Source organism: Dunckerocampus dactyliophorus, chromosome 20 (genome assembly GCF_027744805.1).
Source record: "Dunckerocampus dactyliophorus isolate RoL2022-P2 chromosome 20, RoL_Ddac_1.1, whole genome shotgun sequence".
NCBI classification, from domain to species: Eukaryota; Metazoa; Chordata; class Actinopteri; order Syngnathiformes; family Syngnathidae; genus Dunckerocampus; species Dunckerocampus dactyliophorus.
The window spans coordinates 17,451,070-17,478,178 of NC_072838.1; the positions used below are offsets into that span (position 1 = coordinate 17,451,070).

The following is a 27,109-nucleotide window of genomic DNA, read 5'->3' on the forward strand; positions in this document are numbered from 1 at the left end:
AGCGTAACACTGAGGAGTGGGACAGGAGGACACTAACGTTAGTAACACTAGCATAGCTACAGTATGTGAGCTAAAGTGCTAACATTAAAGTCACATTTTAACAGCAACATCTTGCTAGGTTAGCCTATTTGCTCGAAATGATCAAACTTGCCGCTCCTGCGTCTGTAGCCCACTGAAGGATAGTTGAGCAGAGCTCTCTTTGAAGATGTGTAGTGAAGCCTGCTTCATGCCATTGTATACATCATTGTTAAACAAGCCTCTAAAGTTGCACAACATATACATTGAACCACCCACTTGGCAAAGCTGTATTTGAAGATGTGTAGCGAAGCCTGCTTTATGTCATTCTATACATTATTGTTAAAGAAGCCTGTAAAGTTCCACAACGCATATTTCAGTTTGAAGCACCTAGTTGGCAGAGCTTTATTAGAAGGTATGTAGCGAAGCCTGCTCTACGTCATAGTTTATGATGTCATGACATGCCGCAACTTCAAAAGCGGTGCCCTCACATTTGCTACTCATAAACAGGCCTCTGGGACACGTGTCATTAAGAAGTCACCTTGCATAAAAGGGACTAAAAACTCTCTGGTACCCTTTAAGGAAGAGCATGGTAGCGCAAGAAAGTTTAAAAAAGTCCCCCTTGTAATTTTGTGTTCATTAATGAGGACATTCTGCCCGAGAGAGACAAAACGGATCTAATTTCATTTGGCACTCAGCATGATAATTTAGAGGACAACAAATCTTTTATGAGCATTGTTGAGCTCGTTAGCAAGCGACTTGTCACAGTCGTCAGGGTTGTGCCCGTGAGATTGTTTTTTTTTAGTCCTGCAGGGGGGTGCGGCCTTGCTAAGTATCTTAATATAACCGTGCAGGACTGAGTCATGGTGAAATACGACTTGATGAAATGTAGCTTGTTGTACGGTCAATAAGGCTCCCCTTATGCTTCTGTGTGTTGGAGAGGTAACTTACGTAGGCTGCATCTACACTTGTGCTTTTGTACTCTGGTCAGGTGCAGGCACTACAAAAAGATACTCAATGCACACTTTGGTACGGTTCGCTTTGCCTTCAACTGGTGTTTTTGTCATAGGACCTGTTGTAGCATAGTTATAGCATAGACAACCTGTTTACAACCTTCTAAATATGGTTTTTAACATTATTCGAGCCCTCTAGCCATGAAATAACACCCCGCTAGTCACCTTTACACTCATAAAAGTACACCATTTAGGACATAAATAAGGCTCATGCTTGCATGTGTTGTTATAAATGTGTTCCCTAGGGGAGCAGAGCAAGTGGCGGACAGGAAGTGACATGAGGGGTTCAGAGTTGAGTTTCAGCTTGCCATGGGTAACGGCCACAGTGATAGGCCGTGATTTTATTAAGGATTTTAATTAGGGATTATTGTGCCTGTTGTGAAATATTTCACGGCCGCAATAAAGGCCTGCTGATCAAGTCTGGTGCTTGTGTGTCATCACAGTAACATTACTGACACCTAGTGACTAGTGTAGACTACTTTGACTGCGTCTTTTGAATGCCTTATATTTGTATTTTGGTTCATTTAGCCGTTTTTATGCTAGAAATGGCTAATTTAGGCAGAAAATGCGTAAGATTAGCTTAAATATGCATGTTTTGACTAGGTCACATTCAACCACGAAACAGCTTGATTTATTGATGGATATATTTTTGAAAAAGTGGAAAGAATGAAGCTGTGAAATTCAAACCCCGTCCGTATCCGTGTTTGTGTGGACATCATTCAACGCAGTCGCCGAACGCGGCTTGAAAACCTCAAAAGGGGAGTCATGAATGTGATCTTGTTCATTCACGAGAGCATCCCGAGTCGTGCGTGCAGCGTGAACGCCTCAATCGTAACCCCGCCCCCCTTCCTTCCTTCCCGTCACGCTAATTGGACAGGAGATTTTTGTGTGAAAAGCACAAAGCAATCCACTCCTCCCACAGTTAAAAGTTTGATTTAATCTCTTAATGCATCACAGCTTTGTCTGCAGCACATAAAAGCAGAGAAAACAGGCAAAACAGAGAGAGGTTTATTGCATGAAGTAAAAGATTAGAGCGCACAGGTAAGCCTCCAATGCTATTAGCAGCCTCGCAAATCAATTTCACAATGGTCACAAAAGAGAAACCAGCCGATGCAGTTTTTTTTTCAGTTTTTTTCACCACCCCCAATCTCATTATCCTCCCAAAATCTATTAGGTTCTCTCTTGGATCTTTAAGTGTATTTACGTGCCATATGTGTACTCCCATGAACAATGCGGCCCGTGTGATGGAATATTATATGTGGCGCAGAGTGTGCAATCTCAGGAGTTGCGCACAAACACACATTTGTGTAGAAATGTTCCCTCCAAAGTCATTTGTTCTCCATTCTTTCTTGTGTGTGCTGCGAGGTAAGGCTGTGATTGGTTGACTCTGTGGCTCTCATAAAGACGATGTCATGATGGAAATTAATGCAATACATCACACACACACACACGTATAAACACACAAAAGTGTACATACAGCAGAACCAGTAAATAAGAGTGAAAATAGGTCAGCGCTGAAGAGGAAGAGGAAGGAGTAAAGTAAAGGTAGGGCCGAGGCCAAATAGATCCTCAGAAATGCCATCCACCAAATTTTCAAAAAGAGTGATGGCGACATGGTGGCATTTCACGCAGAATCAAAGGGGATCCGTCTAATCTTATGATCAGACGAACAACATTAATTCCTTCTAAAGGCGGCGCGGCGCTGATGGATTTGAACTCGCTCTCGGCGCGGTGAGCAAATAAGTGGAAGTCATTCTCCTGACGCTGCAAACGGCAGAGGCAATCTTCTTCACGCTAGAGTCCATCTCAGAGCTACCATTTTTCTGTTCTTCCGCGTGGGAGAGTGACACCCGAGTTAATGCAACATGTAAATACGACCGTCTTGGATTGCAGGACGGTGACGTTGGCATAAACATTTCCACCATGGAAAACCATGGAGTGTTTTAGTTCCGCGGTCATTTATTGAACCCCACCTAAAGGACGAGTATTCAACATGTTCAGGAAGCGAACAACTGGAGAACCAACCAGTAAGTCCACTGTTTCAACCTGTTTATCGCGTACTGCGTTCATATCACGGTAGAATCAAACCGTGGTGGAGGCATAGACAACAATCGTAACCATTCACTTCCGGGAACTAGAAGTTACAGGTACTTTTGACAGACAACAACAATGGGTACTTTTTATATTGTTATTTAATTCAAGAATGATCTAGAATTATATGATTTGATTCAAGGAGTGGACTGGTGTTAACGTTCAGAACCGAACAACCACAGAACCAGCGACTAAGTGTGTCGGTTCAACACGTTTCTTGGGTACTGCATTCATACGGTTGGTAATCTTCCTGAGACCTCAAACCGTGGTGAACATACTGTACGTAGACATACACTGAGTACCAGTAGTTCAGTTCCTTGAGAATTAGTTACCAGGTGCTAAAAGTTACAGGTACTTTTGATCGAAACTACTGACTCGGGGTGTGATGGTTTGTGCTGACAACAATTCCTTGCACATTTGGCTAGTCTGGAGAGACTATACGTTGGTATAGCACATTTCTGTTTTTTAAAGCACAATTATGAAACAAGAAAAGACCGTAAGACACAGCGGAACCAGCAAATAGCTCGACTGACTTTACCCTGTTTTTGATACTTTTCTTTGGGTACTGCATTATCATATCATAACTTAGGTTCTTTGAGAATGAAGTACCTGGAACTTAAAGTTACAAGTACATTTGTTGGATAGAAACTAGCTACGAGAGGTGGGGTGATTCATTTCCATGATTGGATTTGTATTGTTTTCCATTCATGAGTAGCAGAACGATACAAGTCAATTTCAGTTCTATAAATCCAGACAGTAAGATTGTTTTTCTTTGCTTTTTTCACAAAAAGTCAACCCGTGTTACTGTGACAACTAAATACTAGGATTCTGGACAGCATGCAATCGATACATCAGTTTTCATTGTCGATTGGAACATGACACCCAGTCAAAGCCTGTATGGAAGTCACGAGACTGCTAAAAGCATCTAAAACTCATCCAGTTTCAGAAGTTGTATTGTCCATGGATGACACTACTTTGTCCTCATGAAATATCAAAGAGTCAAAGCTATCACTTCCTGTATATTTTAATAGAATGCAAACAGTACTTGACTAGCGCTTCTAGCTAGCATAATAAATACACTCTTTAGTTGGAGAGTTTACAAGAAAATACGGTAATGTTTCTTTACTAGCAAAGTTTTTATGGGCACTATAATGCATTTTATTGGACTTCAAGATGTTTATGTGACTTTAGCCTACAGCATTAGCATTGCATTTATTTTTTTTACTCAGCCATTTTGCTCATGATCCTTTATAACGTCCACTTTTCTGTGGCCCCTGCACTTATTATGACTCCAAAGACACAATGGATCCTGCTAAAGGCTACAGTTCCCACACGCGCTCACACGGTTCTTAACGAGCAGCTAGGTCGCTTTTTGTGCGCGTTACGAAACACCCAAACAGTAAGTCACACTGTAAGTGATCCCCCCCACCGTGTCGAACGAATGTGCGATAGGTGCAGCACATCGTTAAAAGAAGAAGCGGCTGTGGATCGTCTGTGTTATCGTTTTTTTTTAGCAGCTCCCCGGAGAAGAGCAAAAATCCACAACGCCTCAGCCCATCTCTTCCACCCCCCCCAGTTTGTTTGTGTGCGACTCCCACAGCAATGTCCCAAAAGAGGCTTTAAAAAAAGATTTTTTTGCAAATATTAAGGCAGCAGGTTTAACTGGGGACTTATTTTTTTTGAACAAATGACCATCCTGTTCACAGAAATAGACAAAGAAAGTTGCGGCGATCCGGGAACGCCTCTCTACGGAATACGAGAGGGCGACAGCTTTTTGAACGGCGGCATCCTGAGGTTCGAGTGCCAGTTTGGGTTTGAGCTGATCGGCGAGAAAACCATCTCCTGCCAAGACAACAACCAGTGGTCGGCGAACATCCCCATATGTATCTGTGAGTATTCCCTCCAAACTCCTCCGGCAAACAAGAAAGAGTGCGGCTTGTGGCCTGCTGCGATGCTGATAACATTCAATCTCACCAGTCGCCATGGTGACCGCAACAGAGTTTACCATGGCCTGGAGCAGACGATGACCCGCGTTGATGTGCACATGAATATTTAACAGCAAAGATGCTCTGTTCCCATCACCTCCCTTCCTACTCTCCCAAAGTCCCCTGCATGTCCAACTTCACAGCTCCCTCCGGAACCGTCCTGTCGCCCGACTACCCGGAAGGCTACGGGAACAACATGAACTGCGTCTGGCTCATCCTGTCGGAGCCGGGCTCCCGGATCCACCTGGCATTCAATGACTTTGACCTGGAGGCGCCCTACGACGCCCTCACCGTGAAAGACGGCGAGACCAACGACGCCGCTGTCATTGGGAGGTTCTCGGGTGCCGAGAGCCCGTCCCACCTGACGTCCAACACAAACACGCTGAGGCTGGAGTTCCAGGCGGACCACTCCATGTCGGGAAGAGGCTTTAATATCACCTATAGTGGTACGTCACCTTATCATTTTCAAAAGATGATGTATTGAATTCCTTTGACTGATCGTCGCAGTCTAATGAAAAACATCGTCCCTCGTTTATCGCAGGTAATTGGTTCCAGACCCGAGAGGGATAAGTGAATTCAGCTAAGTAGGATTCAGTATTAATAAACGCAATATATTCATAATGTTTTTTAGGTCTATTTTTCCAGAAATGATGTGGTTGATATTTGGTGGTTCGTCAGTATCGCGGTGATAGCAGCAGTGGTCTCGCTCATGGGCGTCCACTTAATGCTGATGGCCAGATGTTTCAGTTCACTTCCTTTCTGCTCCTTTTTAGTGCCAGGGTGTTTTCCCACTAAACATAGTACTATTTCTGTGCTTGGAAAAAGGAGAAACTCATAAGTCCTATCAGCCTGAACATCAGTTTGTTGTTATATCCCAAACATATTGAGGTCCTTTGTCCACAACTCCCCTATGCTGTATCTCGCACATCCAGCTCATAACAGCGTGTAACATTTTATTATTTTTTGGGCCACTGCACCCGTCATTTTCTCCCCCTGGTGCGGATAACACCAGAGCGCCGCTGCACTGGTGAAGAACAGGAACCTTTCAAACTTGTAGACTCTTGGACCAACTTGTAATGTGATGAAGCCGACCATATCCCCTCAAGCGGGCACGCTCGCATGAATTTTATCAGTGGTCGCTTTTGCTCCAGTCCACCCGAGCGCAGTGCAAACGGATGCAACGGGGAGCGGATGTATGAGTTCATCCTAAACGGAATAGCCGGAATATATTGTAGACCTTCTGAAACGCAGTCAAAGTGATGGGAGTGTAAAATAGAGTTTTTACACTCTCTAATGACATTCTTCATGTACCCTCACTCTCTTAATAAGTTCTCTTGAACTTTCTGACCCCAGCGTTTGGCCACAACGAATGCCCAGACCCTGGGATTCCCATCAACGCCCGCCGCTTCGGAGACAGCTTCCAGCTGGGCAGCTCCATCTCGGTGGTCTGCGAAGACGGTTTTATCAAAACCCAAGGGAGTGAGACCATATCCTGCCAGCTGGAGAGAGGAAAGGTCATGTGGAGCGGGCCCATCCCTAAATGTGAAGGTACAAACTGAATGGACATAACCCAAACAATAAAGTTCCACTTTTCAACCTTGGGGCCCAAAACAGCCCTTCTCGTAAAAAGAAGAAAAAAAAAAGTCAATATTTTCAGCGTAACCACGTCAAGTCTTTTCAATAAAGAATTTGTATTACCTTTATTATGCTTCTAAGCACCTCACTCCTAGCAAACTTTTTATGTAGCTCTAAGTGACACACCTCTGGTAAACCTTTATTACGCTTCTAAGCACCTCACTCCTTGCAAACTTTTTATGTAGCTCTAAGTGCCACACCTCTGGTAAACCTTTATTACGCTTTTAAGTGCCTCACTCCTAGCAAACTTTTTATGGAGCTCTAAGTGCCACACCTCTGGTAAACCTTTATTACGTTTTAAGTGCCACACCTGTAGCAAACGTCAATATGCTTCAATGCACTGCGCCAGATGTAAAGTTCCAACGTGTTTCCAAGCACCACACCCCTAGTAATCTTTCAATGTTTCCATGTGTCGCATCCTTAGTACATTTTCACCATGCTTCTGTGCCGTCCCCCTAGTAAACTTTCAATATGCTTCTATATGTAGCAACCCTAAAAAAAACAACTTTCACTGTATCTGTAAGAACCTCACCTCTGGTTAACCTTCATTATCTTTCTAAGCGCCACACCGCTAGTAAACTGTCAGCATGCGTCTATGTGCCACACCCTGAGTGAAGTTTTGATATGTTTCTCTACGCTACACACCTAGTAGACTTTCACTGTTTTTCTGTGCGCCATGTCCCTAGTGAAAGTTGTTTTTATGCGCTGCACCCTAGTAAGGTTTGATATATTTGTACAATATGTTAGAACACACATTTTTTTACGTCAGTATGCTTCAATACGCCACTAAGTATTTCATTTATTGAAGCAACGAAAGTGTTTTGGACAGAAAATTGGCTTTTTAAAAAAATATATATGTTTGCATTAGAATTTTCCTTAGCTGCTTTATGCCGTATTAAAGTCATGCTTCTGCATAATCTGTTGTCTGATCTGTTTATAGGGCACTCAAAGAAATACTTCCAAAAATTCTATACAAGTATTCTATACAATTGAATATACAATTTAAATACATTAAATGGTCCTTTAGTTGACTTATAAGGGAGTTTCTTCTCAGCCTTTATTAATGTGTGCAGACGCTGGTGTTGCTGACTAATGTGTCTTATTTTTTAAACAAGTGCCTTTGTGTGTGCTTCTCACTTGCATGACAAATCAAAAATGCCAGACTGCAGAATGCAAGCAGTTTCAGTGGTCTTGCTTGCTGCAGGCGACGCCAAGATGGATTTTGGACTGGGGCTTTACTCAAATTGCGTCCATTCCTCACGCTCTTGAGTTAGTGTTACAAACAAAGCAACTCCAACACGATCCATCTGCTGCCGTTCTGCCATTTGGGTGGGTGGATTTGGTCGGGTCCAGAGGAGGCTGCACGGAAAATCTGCCCCAGTCCGGAGGGAACTAAATGAGCCTCTGCCCACTGCGGGGAAAGCTAGCAAGACAACAGTTGGCGGAGTCCGTAGGGAACTTGTAGAACAACCCCAACTGTGTTCCGAACTGGCCTCACTGACCTCACCCTTGTCCTTGCTTGTCTTCCAGCTCCATGTGGCGGCCACTATTCAGCACCCAATGGTGTGATTTTGTCTCCTGGTTGGCCCGGTTACTACAAGGATTCCCTCAGCTGTGAGTGGGTGATTGAGTCAGAACCCGGACGCTCCATTAAAGTCACCTTTGACAGGTAATGCTAACTTACTGGTGAATCTTTCACCATCAATCAACCAAATATTGACTTTCAGTGGTGAAAGAAAGATTGATCCAACTTGTTGCAGTTATTCTTTATCAAAGCAAGAACCCTATAGATTTTAAAGGATATGCAATAAAATGGAGTGAAAAGTCAGAATGGCAACAATGACTTCTTGCAGCTTCCCTAGACTGTGACTTGAAGCGAGCTCACAGCAAGGATATTCCAGATTTATGTTATCATGTTTTCTGTCACATCTGCTTTATTTACTGTCTTGTGAAACACTTGTTTGGAGATGCATTAACCAAGGTACCTTGACTTCTATCAATGAACCAGATTGGATTGCGATCGTTTACCATCCATCGATCAACATGTTTCCCCACAGATTTCAGACAGAGCTGGGCTACGACTTCCTTGAGATCCACGACGGACCCAACTTACTGTCCCCCCTGGTGGGATCCTTCAACGGCACCCAGGTGCCTCAGTTCCTGTTCAGCAGCAGCAATTTCCTCTACCTGCTCTTCACCACCGACAACAGCCGCTCCAACGTGGGCTTCAAGATCTTATATGAAAGTAAGCACAGGGTTTGGCTCCCCAATGCCCCCAACATGACTTTGTGAGTGTGTACTGTATGTCTTTGTTGTTGCAGGCGTCACGGTGGACAGCTACTCCTGCCTGGACCCGGGTATTCCCGTCAACGGCATCCGCTATGGACAGGATTTCTCCATTGGGTCCACGGTGTCGTTCGGCTGCGACTCCGGCTACAGGCTGAGCCACGAGGAGCCGCTGGTTTGCGAGAAGAACCACTGGTGGAGCCACGCTTTACCCACATGTGACGGTAAGTCAACGCAAAAGGCTTTCTTTTTCAACAACTGTCTTTAATCCTCTGCTGAAGGGCTCTAGTAGTGTCTTATCCATGTACGGTACGTACTTAACGTACATTTGCATTCATGCATGGAGATGCGGCACAGAGACAACTCCATGAAAGACAAACATCCGCCTTACAGTAGAAACACATACAGAGACCATCTTGTGTACACGCCGCACCCCTGGTAAGAAAAACATTGTTATTAGTGTCTGTGTCGTATTCATTGTGTCTGTGCCAAACCCCAAGTACTCTGCCTTGATGCCGCACTCCAAATAAACTTTTGGTATGTTTGTATGGGCCACACTTCAAGTAAATTTTCAGTAGTTTGTACGCGTCTCACTCCAAATACGTTTTTAATATACAATATAAATATTATCTTCTCCAGTACATGCCACACCCCTTGCAAACTCTGTGTTTCATGCCGCCCTCCTACTAAACTTTCAAGATGTTTTTATGACCCACACCCTAGTAAACTTTCAATGTGTTTCTAATACGCACCGTACCCATAGTAAAAGATTTCTATGCACCAAATACCTAGTAAATGTTCAGCTTGAGTCTATGCGCAGCACCTCTAGTTTTTATTTGTACATGCCGCGCCCTCAGTAAAGTTTCTGAATGTTAGTGTTACACCATCATTAAACTTGTCTTTAAAACCACACCCCTTGGAGACTTTCCATGTTTGTATGCACCACACCTCTCGTACACTTTCATTATGTCTCTATGTACCTCACACCTAGTAAACCTTCCGTATGTTTCTATGCGCAACACTTGGAGTACACTTTGAGTATGTTTCTATGCACCTCACCCCGAGTAAACTTTCAATGCTTGTATGCACCACACCTTTGTCAAACATTTGTGTGTACAGTACTGTATGTACCACACCCTGAATAAACTTGCAATATGTTTCTTTGACCCGCACCAGATGTCAAATTTCAATGCGATGCGTCACACTTTTATTAAACTATGAATGTGTCTACACACCGCACCATTAGTAAACGTTCAGTGTTTCTGTGAAGAGCCCAAGCAAACTGTCTGTAGGTTTTTGTGCGCCACACCCCTACTTTCATTATATTTCAATGCGTCACAAGTGTTCAGTGTATTTCTATGTGCCACATCGTTAGTGAACTTACAATTTGTTTCTATGCACCACACCCTTAGTAAACGTTCAATATTTGTATGTGCTGTACTGTAGTCATCTTTCAGTAGTTTCTCTGTGCCGCACCTCTCGTAATCTCTTTGCTGTTTGTATTTACTGAGCCTGCTGTAACTTGAGAAAAGGTCTTCCCAGCTGAGTTGCATGTTACGAGTGTGGTGACGAATGCAGTAAGACTCGTCGTCTCGCCGTGACGCTAATAAGACGTTAAGTTTTTAGCCCGAGAAAAGAACGAGAGGACAGGAATCGGAGCTGACAGCAGATATTGAAGCCAAAAAAAGAGAAGACAATCAGAATCCAAATTTCTCACCCAGCTTAACATTCAATATTCAGAGCTTCCTGGCAGCAAAGTATAAATAAATGATGGCGCTGTGCACGCAGGCGTCCCAGCTAAGCATGAGTGTCGGGTCTGTGCCTTTGTGCGGCGTGGACTTACTCTCACGACTTGCTACAACTCAACTTGTTATGTTGGTGGGGGCGGGGGGGTTTGTTGTAAAAACTATTACTGGGTGGAGTCGGAACAGGATGCGGCATTTGCAACAACTGACTGGCCCGATTCTGCGATAGCCTGTGACCCGCAGCAAGGTCCTTGGGGAGTAGAACTTTCCGACCTTGCGACGAGCGGCGGCGCCCGAACTTCTCTGCCGGCATTGCAATTTTGAGGCGCCGCTAATGGTGTTTTCGCAGCAGTTTTATTGCGGCTGCAATGACAGGCAAGTTGTCCGACTGTAAGATGAAGCAACTGGAGCGAGCCGGAATGGAGCACCGGCCCATATGCTGCATTAGTATGCATAATGTGAGCAACGCAGCTTTTCTGAGGGGCCCGGTTTCAACTCTGAACGTCTCTTAATGCATAACAATGTGTGGTGCGGTTGAACGTGGCGTGTAAGTGGCAGGGTCATCTCAGGGCCGGAAAAAAGAAAGAAACAGTTGCTGTGAATGTCTTGAAATCTATGTGACACACTTAAATGCACATTACGACCTTCTTTATACATGTACATCCAGCTTTCTATGTTTCTGTACACCACATCCCTCGTATACTTTCAGCAGATTTCTACACACTGCACCCCTAATAAGCTTGAAATGTTTTAATTTGGCACCTCCAGTAACGTTTGAATACAGGTATACTATTACATGCCATGCCCCTAATAAACGTTTGACATGTTCCTGTGCGCGACACCCTTATTAAACTTTGACTGTGTTTATACACCACACCCTCAGTAAACTTTCAATCTCTCTCTGTGTCACACCTGCACCGCACCTCTAGTACATAGTCAGTACATTTGTATGCACCTCATCCCTAGTAAACTTCCCATGCTTTTATGCACCGCACTCGTGTTAAACATTTGTGTCTCTGCACCACATCCTTGGTAAACTTGCAATACACTTCTCTACGCCACACCCCTTGTAAACTGTCACCATGTCTTTGCACCACACCTTTAGTCAACCTTGAGTGTTCAATGCGCTTCTATATGCCACACCACACCATTTTAGTAAACTTTCAGCGTTTCCACATGCTGCTGTCAATATGCTTCTATACACCACACCCCTCACAAACTGTCATGATGTCTATATACCACCCCCTAAGTAAACTTTCAATGCGTTTCTATGTGCCACACCCCATGTAACCTGTCATTATGTCAATGCGCCACACCCCCAGTAAACTTTCAATATGTTTCTATATGCCACACCCTTTATAAACTGTCATTATGTTGTTGCGCCACAACTTTAGTAAACTTTCAGCGGTTCCATAAGCTGCTTTCAATATGGTTCTATACGCCACAGCCCTTGTAAACCTTCATTATATCTTGGCGTATATGCACATATTTTATTGACCTTTTAAATGAATTCTCCACAGCAGTCAAACATTAGATGATATACTGTCGTAGCGTATATGTCTCATGTACTGTATACGGGTTGATTCTTTGCAGCATTATGTGGCGGTGATGTCCGAGGCCCCTGGGGGACTATCCTGAGTCCAGGCTATCCCGACAGTTACCCTTCATCCCTCAACTGCACCTGGACTGTGGAAGTCAGCCATGGCAAAGGCAAGAGCCATCGAGACCGCCATTTTCAAGTGCCTGGACATGAAATAACAGCACTGGCTGTCACTCCACAGGCGTCCAGTTCCAGTTCAACACTTTCCACCTGGAGGACCAGCACGACTACCTGCTGGTGACGGAGAACGGGAGTTTCCTGCAGCCCCTGGCTCGCTTGACCGGCAACGAGTTGCCTGGCAACATCAACGCCGGTCTCTATGGCAACTTCAAAGCGCAGCTGCGATTCATCTCCGACTTCTCTATTTCCTACGAGGGCTTCAACATAACGTTCACTGGTAAGCCGCTGATCTGCTGATCTCCCATAGTAGCGAACGCCGCGGAGTAGCTGACTTTGTCAAGCGCCCTACGCAAAAAGAAGAAAAAGCAACAAATACAAACTGGCAAAGCCAAAGAAAGGCAGCGCTTAGTAGTGCAAAGAAGGCATGGCGTCCGCAATGTTCCTTCCTCCGCTGAAGGCTGTGGTCCGACCTTGCACAGCCAGATCATGTAAATGCTGATGAATGCGTGCCTTTCACTGGGCTTCAATATGGATTTCAAGCTTTATATCCCATCCACATTAGTCAAAAGAAGATGGAGTGGAATGCAGAATTGAAAGCCAATGCTAAGAAGGCCTTTTGGTGCCTACTACTGGTGATCGTATCGTTTTTACAAGCAGTCCTGCAGCTCAGGGTTACAGTCATGGCAAAAAATGAGCTCACCCCATTTTTTTAAATGTGGCACCCCCTCTGGGTTGTAGTCACAATGATGCTAGCATGTAGACGCCTGATCAAAACTTTAAGACCAGTTGAAAAATTATATGAAATTTGCATTTTGGACTGTTGGGTCTTAAGGAGGGTCTAGGTAGAACTCAAAATGCGAAAAGAAGAAATGGGAGTGACGCTTTTTTATTTTTTGAGTAAGCCATTTCTTGCAAACAAGCATTAAAGTGAAATAGGCTGATCGAAATTTTAAGACCATAGCTCGAAAAATCCTTACACCCCCCTGAAATAGAAATAAAATGTTGAAAAAAGGAGTCAGTAATGAGGAGCTGCGCCATTCTTGTTAATCAGATGAAAAATGGGTTTGGGCATGCTTGATGCCAGCGTTTCCAGGAGGGTAGTGGGATTGTGGGGGGGTGAAGATGGCTTCACGGAGGGCATCCATTGGCTGGAACTGATGCCCATTTTTGTAAACTTCCCTTGCCATCCATCCCCAAATGTTGTCAATTGGCTTTGTATCAAGGGAACACAGGATGGTCCAAAAGAGTGAGCTTATTTCTCTGGAAGAAATCCTTTGTGAAGTGCAGCGCTCTCCTGTTGACAAAGCCAGGCATTACAACACAAACCTTCTGGGATGAGGGATGCCCCCCTGCAACATCTCCACATAGCCAGTTTCTGTTTGACGCCCCTGCACAACCTGAAGCTCCATTATTCCATTGAAGGATCATGATGACGCCCCCTCCACTGTGCTTTGTGGAAAACATGTCAGGTGGGATCTCCTTGTCACACCAGTAACGTTGGAAGTCATCAGGCAGAACATTCTTTTACATTTCAATGTCCCATGTTTAGTGCTCTTGTGCAAATTCCCAACTTCTCTCGCAGATGCCGTCTGATGGTTATTATTGTACTGCACTTGGCACCAGGAACAACCTTCGTTTGGGCCCAGGATGGTCCCGTGTCTTGACAGGCAGTGAGATCCTCCAGCTCAGGGCCTGTGGTCGGATCTACCACTTGACTTTTTTGTTCCAAAACCCTCCAGGTTTTTTGCCTTTGCCATCAAGAGATCATGAGAGTGACAGAAAATGACAGAATCCACATTTTTGCCAAGATTTGAGCTTTTAAAGACGGTGGTTTTCAACTTTTGATCAGCTGCAGAACTGCCTATTTCACTTTAATGCTTGTTTGCAATGAATTGCTTCGTCTATGCAAATGTTTTGTCTTGCTCCCACTTCTTCTTTTTGCATTTTGAAGCTTTACTTCCAACTTCCTTTACTTCCAACTTACTTCAACTGGTTTTAACATTTTGAGCAGGAGTGTATGCAATGTGTGAAAATTCACAGTCTGCACTGTCACCATACAATACTGTATGCTGAAAGACATTTTAACTTGGATACATGTTCACCCCCTCTGTGTGCAGCGGTACAGAAGTAGAGGAGTTAGCTTAGACAAACAAATAACACGCAGTTATGCTGTGTCCTAATTTTTTTCACTTTTTCTCTTGAAACTTTGGCTTGAAGTTGAGGAAAAAAAGGAGCTTGGAGTCCATCGACTGGATTAAAAACAAACAAGAAAACAAAAGAGACCCTGATTGAAGTGTTGGGGAGTACACACGCCCAGCTGCTGTACTAGGAAGCTTTTGCTGTTGTCCTCGAGATGTCCCTCAGAAGTCTTTTACCCAACAAAGTTTCTGTATGGACATCACCGCTGTAATATGCATGCCAGGCCACTAGATGACAGTGTCACTAAACAAAACTCTTGCAAGCACATGTCCGACGCCACTGTTTTCAGAAACGTCCACCCTGCCTGAGAGCTGTTTTCAAATATTTGCATCTTCAGGCGCCAAAAATGGAAAAGGAGCTGCATAAAAAAGTGCACTTATTTCAGTTAAACCCGTCCTGTGTAGTTGGCCTCTTCAAGGCAAGTGACAAGTTGAATTGCTGTAAACACTCAGGGACGTTTAGCTGCCGTCCAGATGGCTTGCGCTGACTCTCTGAAGTTCCCGCATTCATGTTGTCACAAGACATGTGACCGAGCATTTGCTTGCGCCAATGCGTCATATGGCAGCTACTCCGAAAATGAGTCATTCCTGAGCCAACACTTAACAGATCCTCACCAAGTCCACTTCAGGAGGAGGTGATGGACGCTTCCCTGACGTTGTTACGTTACAGAGTACACCCTGGAGCCCTGCGAGGACCCTGGGATGCCACGTTTTGGCAGGAGGAACGGCTACAGCTTCGGCATCGGAGACACGCTGTCCTTTTCCTGCAATATGGGCTACCGCCTGGAGGGGGCGCCCGAGTTGATCTGCCTGGGCGGCGGTCGCAGGATGTGGAGCGCGCCGCTGCCAAGATGTGTCGGTATGTAAACGCTGCATACACTTCTCAGTCTAGTAGTTATGCATTTAAAAAAGCTACTCAAGGCCGAGATTTACACATTTGTACCAGACTTAGAAAAAGATCTACATCTAGTACCATAACACTGACCTATTTGTACGGGACATACAGTAACAGACATTTACACACCTTGACTAGTGTTTCTGCAGCTTGTCTTAAAACATAGCCGTCATATAGAGGATCTTTGTCTAGCAGTTTTGTAGGAGATACTTAAAAATAGTGCTCCTGTCATATAGATGATCTTTTGAGCAGCATTTTGGCAGGAGATCCCTAAAAACAGAAAAGCGTTCCTTGTCAAAGATCTTTGACAAGCACTTTTTGCGGTAGATTCTTAAAAACAGCAGAGCCCTCCTGCAATATAGAGGATCTTTGACTTGTACATTTGTTCGGAAGATTCTTAAAAATAGCAAAGCATTTTGCAGTAGATGCTTAAAAACAGCATATAATAGCAATACCCACATAGTGTGGGAGTATGCCCTCTAGTGGCAGACGTCATTAAATTCATAAAGTCAGCCTTGTTGGTCTTGTAGAAAAAGTAGAGTATTTGTTGGTCAGCCATGCTGAAGGAGCCTTTGATGAGTTAGCAATGGCTCCGCTATTTAGCGTGAAAAATAAATTGGAGCGTGAGTGTGAGTGTGAATGCTTATCTTTGGGCATTCGCACAATGACTCGCCACATTCGATTGAACTGATTCGGCGATGCCATTTTTCCACAAGCGCAGCAAGTGAAAAGAAGGAACGGAAAAAACATGCTGCTCGGCCTTCAGCTTTCACGGAGCGAACAGAACTTGCAGCTTTAATGAACTCCAGCAAAAAAGTAAGACGCATTTCACAGGGCACGAGGTTAAGACTTTTTACTTTCTCTTACTCCGGCATTACCCAACATAGTTGAATGAAATAAAAGAGAGTCTTTGCAAGAGCTCCTGAACAAAAATTCAGCATGTGATCTTCTTTAACGCCTCCGCAACACTATTTGTTTTTTTTTGGCCCGATTCCGCTTTGCACACTTGTTGATGCGTTCAACCTCGGGACCCAATCAGCGAGATGTCTATTGGTAGGGATTAGCGTGTGTTCTCAGAGCAAACATCAGTAAGAGGCTGCCGATGTTGGCTGTAGATCAGTGAAGATACGCTGCCAACACACTCGGAACGCCGTGTTGGAGATGAAGGTAAGCGTGGAGAAAAAAGGAAAAAAGCCTTTGTTGCCTCTACTAGGGATCAACATAATGAGAGAGGCTGCTTTTACATAACAAGCACCTCCGACTTTGCAGAATTTGGAAGGAGGAATTAGACTTGATTAGATTGAGACGGTTGGAATGCAGAAGTGCTTCGCTTTGAATTTCATGGCTTCGCTCTATCACGGTTTGTCAAAATACCCATCCACCCATCTTCTTATCCTCACTAGGGTCGCGGGGGTATGCTGGGGCCTATCCCAGCTGCCACACCTGGGACTGGTCGCCAGTCAATGACAGGGCACATACTGTATAGACACAACCATTCACACTCATGTTCATACCTATGGACAATTTAAAGTCTCCAATTAACCTAACATGCACGTTTTCGGGATGTGGGGGGAAACCGCAGTACCTAGAGAACACCCACACACGCACGGGAAGAACATGCAAACTCCACACAGACATGCCCAACGGAGATTCGAACCCAGATCTTCATATTTAAGTCATTCAATCCCAGGCATTTTTCAAAAGACAACCGCTTCGGTACCGACCATTTTAGACGGTTTTGACCTTTCAAGGCACACAAAATATTGTGTTCTATGGCTGTAAACTACCAAAGGAAAGATTAGACTCCCATCTTTCATCCGAAAAAAGTTTGTATCTACCTTTTTGCGTTCTTTAGTAATCAGCGGTAGAACATGGGTACGTTTCAGGAAAATATCCGTTCCCGACTAGAAAGGGGAGAAAGAGGAGCTTTTTGTGAGAGGATACATTCCAAGCATAACTTTTACCTTGACACACATATTTGTTGCTTTTGTGACAGCTGAAATATCTAAGCAACTATACCACAACATAAACAACACAAAAATAATGTATTTCCAAATATAACACCATGACCTATTTACAAGTTTCACATTTGGAACTGAACTACGAGTGTGCACGCGTGTGCGCACGCGTGTGTGCATGCGTTAAAATTTCCCTACGATGCGTAACCTTCTGCACACTGCACTCCTCCACGCTCGCTCACTTCCTCCTTCCTGTCATGTGTGATTTGTTCACATGATCTCTGCCAAGCTCTTATCGAATGCACTTCTGCCACCCAGTGGTCGTTTTTATGGCTTAAAACTGCAGCGACAGTGACATCTATCAGTGTGTAGTTGCGTCATCACCTCTTTTAGCCTCTCGCGCAATAAAACGTGAAAGACGTATAATGACGTTGTTGCAATCAGGCGTTTGGGTTGATAAAAAGGGATAACTTCATCTGTGGTGTTGGGTGGGTTAATAAAACATACGACAAACAAAAGCACACGTTAGCGTGGTTTCACAGCCGTGCAGCAAGCGTAAACTTCTTGAATGCTCGCACTGTTGCTTGTGTTCCTACCATAGGGTAATTATATGTAAAAACGCTGGAAAAATCACATCTAATCACATAATTCATAAAATACACAATAGCACAGTCTCACAGCCGTGCAGCAAGAACAAACTAGAATAGATGCATGTTTGCTGGTGTTTTTGGCCACTTCTGCACGCTGCTGCCTCTTGCAGCCAGACAGAACTCATCGGGACACTCCGGTTTGCGTGCCCCAACGTTGATTTGAACAAATTTCATCGATGTTGTGCTCTCACTTTTGGGAAAGGACTGGGAAAGTCGGCATAAAGACAAAATCACAAGGGGAAAAGCGAGTGAAAAAGCGACCTAAAAGTAAAGAAGCAAGCACTATACAACACTGTACATTTGTGTGTGTGAGAATGGCCGTCATTATGAGGCTTCTTTGTGCGTCCACGTGCCGAGACTACCTGTAAAGATCACTACAATTGCCATCAAAGTTAAGCTGTTTGCAGAAAAATGGCACCAACAGCCAACACGGAAACCGTAATGCAAAGAGACGGCGATGGTAGTGTTGCGTGCCGGCGTGGCTATATTTAGTCCCTGTGCGTCGCCGCATTGCAATGCTGCTGCACGATGGCGAAGGAAGTGGCGGAGTGAAATAATCACACCTCCAATGCGGCGCTTCTAATTTGTCGTACAGCTTTTATTCTTGTTCTTCCGAGCGTTTCTTTGTTTTTATCGGCTGGAATAGAAACAACTGATGGGAGAGCCCTGCCTTGGTGGTCCGTGTTTGTTGTTCCCAAGTAGGTCAAACAGGAAGGAAGGCGCTGCTCTTAAAAAGTTGTGCACATTACTTTCCATTTAGCCACCACAAGTGGGGAAGATAAGAAAACTATGGAGGGGGAAAAAAAGCAATGATTGACGCATGAGAGGGTGAAAGAGCGCTATTCATCGAGAGAGGAAAAGAGCAAGAGTGCAGTGGCGTTAAAGAGGAAAGAGGGAGAGGTAATTTTCTAAATGGAAAGCTGTTGCCAGGTGATTTATTGATGATATGACAGCTGTAATGCGACTATTACACCGGTAGAGACACCCAGGGAGCGGAAGAGGGCCGTGGGGGGTACAACATGGGAGAAGAGGGGGTGCGTTATCACAGCACGGCCTTGGAATTTTGCCACCTTCTCGTTTTCTCACAGTTGGAATGAATGGTGGACACAGTTATAAAATCAGGCCTTCACATTAGTGGAGGAAAAGTGCTTGCTTGCATGCACTTGCATGTACAATATAACCATTGGTGCAGCATAGGGAGAAATAAATACACCTTTCATACAAACTGTCATACAACGGCCAACGTAGGGTGAGTGCCTATTTTCTGAGGAAAAAAAACATATAAATAACAAATAAATATATAAAAAAGTCTATTTCTGACACTCTGATAAAACAAAATTATGCTGCTGCATGGAGGCGCCATCGCATGCCACGTCGGCTCGCTACCCCCTCTCCAAACCGTCCTGTTAGCTTGACGTTGACGCTCTGAGGCACGGGGTTGCGTCTCACAGTGACTGTGGCACGTTCAAGGACCACAGATGAAGTACGAAATCTCAACGCTTTCTTCCAAACAAAACATGATATGTGAAGCATAAAGACGTGTAAACATGTAACAACCTTTTGAGCAGTGGCACATGTATGCTGCACATTTAACCTGTATCATCACCTCGTTATAAAGTATTACCAACTTAGGGTGAGTGAAATGTGAAATTAATGAATAAAAACGTCTACTTTTGCTACGTGGTACAGAAAATGGATGGATGCTGCTGCATGGAGGCACCGTCATGTGCCACGCTGGCTCGCTCCTCCCCCTCCAAACCGTCCTGCTAGCTTGACGTTGATGCTCTCCACTGATTTCAGATCAACATTTGCAATAAGAGCTACTGTTGTAATTATTAGGTTAGCTTCAGCTCCAGAACAAAATTGGAATTGAGCTGCAGTGTGAACATAGCCAAAGTCCCTCTGTCTTCCGTTGTCTGTGGGATCGCTGGGATCATCTCTGCTCTGCCGAGAGGGTTCTGATAACCCCCAGCTTGTGTTACCAGAAGGGACGACAGAGCAGATCCCAAATCCGCTAGGAGAAGAAGGAACTCTCCACCTGCAAATTGTAGCAAAACAGATGATTTGTGTCTTCTTCCGTAGCCGAGTGCGGCTCGTCGGTGATAAACAATGAAGGCATCCTGCTCTCCCCCAACTACCCGATGAACTACGACAACAACCACGAGTGCATCTACAGCATACAGGTAACACACATCAACTTTATTTCCAACTAAAGGAATGACCATCACTCACTTCGCAAATGTACACGTCAGCGCTTATGGAATGCAACTAATGTCTGTGGAAGCGTCAGTGTGACATGTTGCAAACATCATTAACTCTACTCCACTGTATTATCAAACGTAATTACACAGCTCAACCGTATGTTGCCACTTATTCATGGGTGCACATTTGTTGTCTATTTCCATAGCGTACAATTAGCAACCATTAGCTTTGGAAACTGGAGTGTAGACCAGCATTCGAGAAAGAGCATGTTTTTTGTCATTACATTTCTTCTTTTTCTATTTGACTTTCAAACAGTTAAATGCCACCAACTTGTTTTGGTTCAAAAACTCTGTTGTATGTGAAGAACATTTTCTGTCTTTACTAACAAGGCCTGTGCTAATTAAGGCACGAAGCTACACATGCAGACTCTGCTGATGTTATTCTTTACAGCACAAGTCGGGTGTTGTTCTTTGTTCCTTGTAAATGAGCTATAAATATAAATCATTTGACACAAATGAGTCAGGAGAGCTAACTAGCTAAGAGGATTATCTACTTCAGCGCGATGAATTCCAGAAGAATAAGTACTCCTTAATATGAAACTTAATTGGCTAGACCTATGGAATAACAAAATAAACATGGCTGTACACGTTTTGTTCGTTCACTCAGTGTAACGCGGAACAACTTAACAGACTGGCAAGAATGTCTTGTTGCTAGCAAGTTACTTTAGCTTTGAATGTTGCGAGATGCTAAGGGAAAGTCATTAAAAACCTTTTAAAAAGCATTAAAGTGAAAAAGGACTCAGTCATTAGTAGCTCTGCCATTCTTGTTAATCAGCTGAAACATGGGTTTGTGCATGCTTGATGCCAGTGTCTCCAGGGGGTTAAGATCCTTCAAATGTAAATTCTTGTCATTTTTCAACTGGTCTTAAAAATGTGATCAGGGTGTATGTGGTTCTGTGTGGTTCTATCATTACAAAGCTTACCTTCTGACATTCGATTGGCTAAACAGGTGCAGGCTGGGAAAGGCATCAACATCTCGGCTCGGACTTTTCACCTGGCCCAGGGGGACATACTGAAGGTATGGACGTGGTCTGGAGGGGCTTTACCTTCAGGAAATCATACCTCTTTCTTTTGTTTTTGTCTTTTTCAAATCAGATTCATGACGGTAAAGACAACACCGCCCACGTTTTGGGCGCGTTCACAGGCACGTCCATGCTGGGTTTGACGCTGATATCGACCTCCAACCACCTGTGGCTGGAGTTTTACAGCGATGGCGAGGTCACCGGGGAAGGATTCAAACTGGTCTACTCAAGTGAGTTTGCGTCGGTTACATAATATCGTATACCGATGATCAGTTCATCCCGAATGCGGATGGGCAGAAAATGCAATCAACTGAAGGTTTATTGTCGATGAATGGCGTCTGGAGGTAGCTGAAGCAAAAAGGACTGCACTACGTGCCGCTGTTGAATAGTCTTACAGTACCTAGTTTGCCCAGTGAAAAAACTATGGGAAGTTGCGCTTCATCCACTCAAACCTCCTTGTTAATTATTGATTAAATATGATTCATTAAAAATATTGCCATTCTTATTAATTAACAAGACCGTATGGGAGTTTCTCGGGGGAAACGGGAGGTTTTGAGCAAAGTACCATTGCAGAAAACAGTCAAATGTGTGAACCACTGCTGCATGCTTTGAATGGAAAAATGTAGCGCCCTCTGGTGGACATATAGAAAAAAATAAAAGTTGAAGGCCAGCCGTCTAAATCGAAATCTTAACTTAAAGAATTGGATTGGTTCATGTCAAGATAAATGTGGGATCAAAAATGGCATTTTCAGTATTTTTCAACGGGACAAACAGGAAGAAATGTGCCACTTTTTGTGCAACTTTGCCATTTTAGGCTAATTTAAGGAACATAGACTAAATGTTTAAAAAAAATAATAATATAATAAATAATAAAATTGTATTTTTTTTCAATTTAATTCTGGCAAAATTCACCTACAGTCACTGCACAGAGTCAAAAAATAATCATGCAAATAAAAACTGAAATGGCACAAAATGTTCATTAAGTGATTGAGATTAAGTGACTCATCATTGTGCTCTGTCGTGCCCCACTAGGGGACAGGATGTTGTTACACACCCCCCTCTGAATTGAAATACTGTTGAGAGCATGAGCATATTTACTCATTTATCTGTACAAACCAGCGTATGAGTTGCTGGCACCAACATTCAGCATGCATCTGCCTGATGATGAAAATAGATGAATAAACTGAGCTGAGATCGTGGCTAGTGGGGCTGCCCCGCTATTTGCGAAGCACCGTCTCCAATGTTTAAGCGTCTCTGTCTGTCCTCGTCAAGGTTTCGAGTTATCCCACTGCGAGGACCCCGGCGTGCCGCAGTTTGGCTTCAAAGTCAACGACCAAGGGCACTTCTCCGGGAGCAGCATCACATACAGGTGCGAGCCCGGCTACACCCTGCACGGCGCGTCCACGCTGAAGTGCATGACGGGCGAGAGGAGAGCCTGGGATAACCCCCTGCCTTCCTGTATCGGTACGTTGCCACGGCGACCTATTGCAGCCCGTAACTCATTTATTTACACTGAATATTTGCATTGTCAGCGAGGAGAAGCCTTTTATTTCCAGGTGGTTTTGTGATTTTCTCAGCACGTTATCATCATCGTCGTCCACTGGGCTACTTCTTATCTCGTCCACATTTTTCCCCCCAGCTGATCCATCACGTTATTTCCTGCAGTGTCCCCAAAAGAATGCCCTCTTGGATCATACAGATAAAGCAAATATAGATTGTTTTTAAAATTAATCTCTTTGCTGAATTGTTTCTCCAAGTAGGGCCACACATTTTAATCATGTGTGTTCCTCCGTAAAGCCCACAGGCATTTTGGAAAAACAATCCGACCTACCGGAATGTAAATGACATTTTTCATAGCATGTGTGTATTTCCACCGGGGGGGAGGATGCTTTTTGAGTAGTGTATTAAAATATAATTGCCTTTTTTAATTCATTTTCCAAGGTTTCAGGCTGTTTGGGGAGGGGCTGACTGAATAGCGACGATTCGATATGCTCACCATAGCATTATTGTGATTATTATTATTATTGATACACCTATTTATTCACATTGTTTTCATTCCAACTATTTTAAATAACTCCCACAATAGTGTATTGGAAGTGTGCTGTCCAAAATCTAGCCTTCATGCTGGAATTTAGACCGTAAGCCCTACTGAGAACACTCCCTTTTTGTGTGTCTGTAGCTTTAATGCTAATGAGCTGTGTTTGTCCAACAGTGTGTGTCTCCAAGAAGCGCTATTGTGCACTTCATACATTTTTTTCCATACATATTTTGCCATATATCACATACAGCAACGTAACATTAAGGAGTGGGACAGCAGGACGCAAACATCAGCAACACTAGCATAGCTTTGTGAGCTGAAGTGCTACCATTACACTCACATTCAGCAACATCATGCTAGTTTAGCCTGTTGACTGAAGGAAAACAAAATAATCCAATTTACAGCTGCCACGTCTGTAGCTGACTGGCAGATAGTTGGCAGAGCTCCAAGTTTGATTTTAAGAATTTTAGCGAAGCTTGTGTAAGCGCTATTGTGTACTTTATCCATTTTTTTACAAATAAAATAGAAGCCAAATGTTAAATACAACAACGTAACATTAAGGATTGGGACAGGATGACGCAAATGTTAGCAACACGAGCATAGCTTTGTGAGCTAAAGTGCTAGCATTTCACTCACGTTATAACAGCAACATCATGCTAGGTTAGCCTGTTCGCTGAAGAAAAATAAAATGATTAGAGCTGCCACGTCCGTAGCTGACTGACGGATATGTTAGTGTAGCGAAGCCTAGCTAAGGCGTTTTTTCCCCTTTGTGATGTGATGAGACGCCAGTGTTTGAGCACCAAAACAAAAGAGAGTGATGATAGATTTTTGTGATGATCACAAGCAGGCTCTAGGGACGCATATTACTGTTAGAACATCATTAAAAAGTCCCTTCCTTGCCTCTGTCGCCAGTGCACTTGCCCTCGGGAGTTCATGTGCACGTCTTGTTTGTGTTTTGGGGACCAAGTCTCATGATTCAGTCGAAGGAAAGGTAACAATTCAGGTGGTCTGCAATAAGCAAAACAGCAAAAGAACCTTTTCTTTTGTCATCTGCTGGACCCTTCTTGATTTGAAATTCAGCTTAATAAGGTCCCCCCCTCCCCGCCCCCTTCCCCCAACCCCCTTCTCACTATCAATAATGGAACACTCATAAAAACCTCAGGCTGATATTCTATGACTTTATTTTTTAGCCATGACATACTATGACCTCAGCTAACCCTCAGTCTTAATATGATATTGCTTTTTTCTTTATTATTACCCCTTTCCGTCTTTACCGCCCACCCCTGTCCATTTTCTACTTTCTATCTCTTTTACTTCTTCTTAGCTCTTAAAATTGCTCCTCACACACTAATACATTCCGGCGAGGAAGGGATGCCGCAGGGACAAGGGACACGGGCACGGAGGGGAAGCGGAGATGGGATGGAGATTGTGGAAATTATCCAATGTAGAGAGACAAAGATAGAGGCGGACGATTTATATTTTGTCATATACTGTAATGTGCGGCAGGAGCAATGTGGGCTGATTAGTATGACTATTTTCTTTTTTATCTGCGAAAGACAAAGTAGTAAGCAAGTACACATTGATAGCTTCAATCATTTTTGCCTCCTTTGTTTAGCGGTCACACAGTTTTTGGAGTATTTTGTACCAAAAGTGATGGAAAGAGTCCATTATGATCACAATCTTGTGTGCAGTTTTTTTTCCCCAAAATTGTTGTGAAATGGTTTGCATGCAAGAGAATGCAAACCGTTGTTTGAGGATTCTGCAAAATATCACGTTTCCTCCTCCTAACAGATGCTGGTGGGGCATCAAAGGGTGACAACTATTGGCTTTCACTATCAGGCTATCAAATGTAATTATTAATGATTCTTGAAAATAATTCTCAATTATAATCAAAGAAAATGATTGAATTTCGATTGGCTCACCCCGGGGCACCACCCTGAAAGAGAAAATCTACTGATTAGTCTCACCATTTCAGTTTCTTGAGCTTGGACTTCACACACTGGAAGCAAAAACCGCACAAAGCAGGGATCAAAAAGAAAAGGAAATGTATTTTAATGCTGTATTTTCCAATGTATTATTTTTACTGCTGATTTATTTGTAGAAAAATGACCAAACATCATCGGTTATTATGAAATATTGGAATAAAACTGCATTTATAGTAATAAATCTCTCTCTATTATCTCCTACATTGTCTATTACTCTATGTAGTAGAGGCAATAAACACCCATTATGAAGATGTGTAGCGAAGCCTGCAGCCACTATTTGAGGATATGTACCTCAAAATTGATCAGTTGTCTTAAAATACTGGCGTGACGTGTTTCTCCTTTGGTGATAGCCGAGTGTGGCGGCCGTTTTAAAGGCGAGTCTTCCGGAAGGATCCTCTCACCTGGATACCCATTTCCCTATGACAACAACCTGCGCTGCACCTGGACCATCGAGGTGGACTCGGGAAACATTGTTAGGTAATAGAAAGATGGCGATATGAGCCCAAGTTCAGTTCAGACCTCATGTTTCTTTATGTTTTCCTTAGCCTTCAGTTTTTGGCGTTTGACACCGAGGCCAGCCACGACATGTTGAGGGTTTGGGACGGTCCGCCCGCTAACGAAATGTCTCTGGCGGAACTCAGCGGGTCTCTGCTGCCCGAGGGGATCCACTCCACGCTGAACACCGTGACTGTTCAGTTTGAGACGGATTTTTACATCAGCAAGTCGGGATTCGCTATCCAGTTTTCAAGTAAGGGGTTTTTGAATGGGGATTCCAACAAAGCTGATCGGACCAAACAAGGTTCTAGCTTGTCTGTCTCGCCTGTTCAGGCTCAGTAGCGACAGCCTGCAGGGACCCCGGTGTGCCAATGAACGGCAGCCGCAGCGGCGACGGCCGGGAGCCTGGGGATTCGGTGTCCTTTCAGTGTGACCCGGGATACGAGCTCCAGGGGGACGACAAAATCACCTGCATACAAGTTGATAATAGATACTACTGGCAGCCCAGTCCCCCCGTCTGCATAGGTGAGAAGTCCCAAACAATACATGTGCTGCCTGCTGGTGTTAGGCTATCAGAAAAAGATGATTATCTGTGTTGGACTCGTAGCTCCATGTGGAGGAAACTTGACTGGCTCCAGTGGGTTCATACTATCCCCAAACTACCCCCATCCCTACCCCCACTCCAAGGACTGTGACTGGATCATCGCGGTCAATCCTGACTATGTTCTGTCTCTGGCCTTCATCAGGTACCTTTTGCTTGGAAAGCTCTCTGGTACTTTTTTTCCGTGGTTTTATTATCTTCGGATAGTAAATTGAAGGCCTGTGATGTATCGCTCGATTTTCTCTGTGTTTTGACCTTTTTTGGAGGTATGTTTTATAGCAGGGTTATTCAACTGAATTGTTCTAGGAACCGCATTTTCACAAAGCTACGGACCGAGATTCACTATTATTCTCCTTTTGGATATAATGTCAGTGCAACATACTGTATTAACATTTGCACTTCGCCAAATGACCAGCCATTAACTTAAACACAAGCAATATGTTTGTCCTGGTCAAAGATCATCTATATGACAGGATCACATTGTGCTTTTTAAGGTCCTACTGCAAAAAAAAGCTA

General features: G+C 43.9%; 1 protein-coding gene across 6 annotated transcripts in view; it reads left to right on the plus strand.

The window, feature by feature from the left end:
- The window catches only part of csmd3b (CUB and Sushi multiple domains 3b), a 285,038-nt gene that overhangs the window by 200,427 nt on the left and 57,502 nt on the right, over window positions 1-27,109 (plus strand). For all 6 annotated transcript variants that reach the window (XM_054763453.1, XM_054763451.1, XM_054763454.1 and 3 more), the window contains 17 exons: window positions 4,826-5,008; window positions 5,224-5,550; window positions 6,458-6,652; window positions 8,270-8,408; window positions 8,797-8,984; window positions 9,061-9,249; window positions 12,364-12,480; window positions 12,552-12,767; window positions 15,359-15,547; window positions 20,274-20,374; window positions 21,402-21,470; window positions 21,548-21,704; window positions 22,747-22,938; window positions 25,848-25,974; window positions 26,043-26,245; window positions 26,326-26,517; window positions 26,600-26,738. In XM_054763453.1, coding sequence (XP_054619428.1) covers window positions 4,826-5,008; window positions 5,224-5,550; window positions 6,458-6,652; window positions 8,270-8,408; window positions 8,797-8,984; window positions 9,061-9,249; window positions 12,364-12,480; window positions 12,552-12,767; window positions 15,359-15,547; window positions 20,274-20,374; window positions 21,402-21,470; window positions 21,548-21,704; window positions 22,747-22,938; window positions 25,848-25,974; window positions 26,043-26,245; window positions 26,326-26,517; window positions 26,600-26,738 — 2,923 coding nt within the window. The remainder of the gene's footprint in view (window positions 1-4,825; window positions 5,009-5,223; window positions 5,551-6,457; window positions 6,653-8,269; window positions 8,409-8,796; window positions 8,985-9,060; window positions 9,250-12,363; window positions 12,481-12,551; window positions 12,768-15,358; window positions 15,548-20,273; window positions 20,375-21,401; window positions 21,471-21,547; window positions 21,705-22,746; window positions 22,939-25,847; window positions 25,975-26,042; window positions 26,246-26,325; window positions 26,518-26,599; window positions 26,739-27,109) is intronic.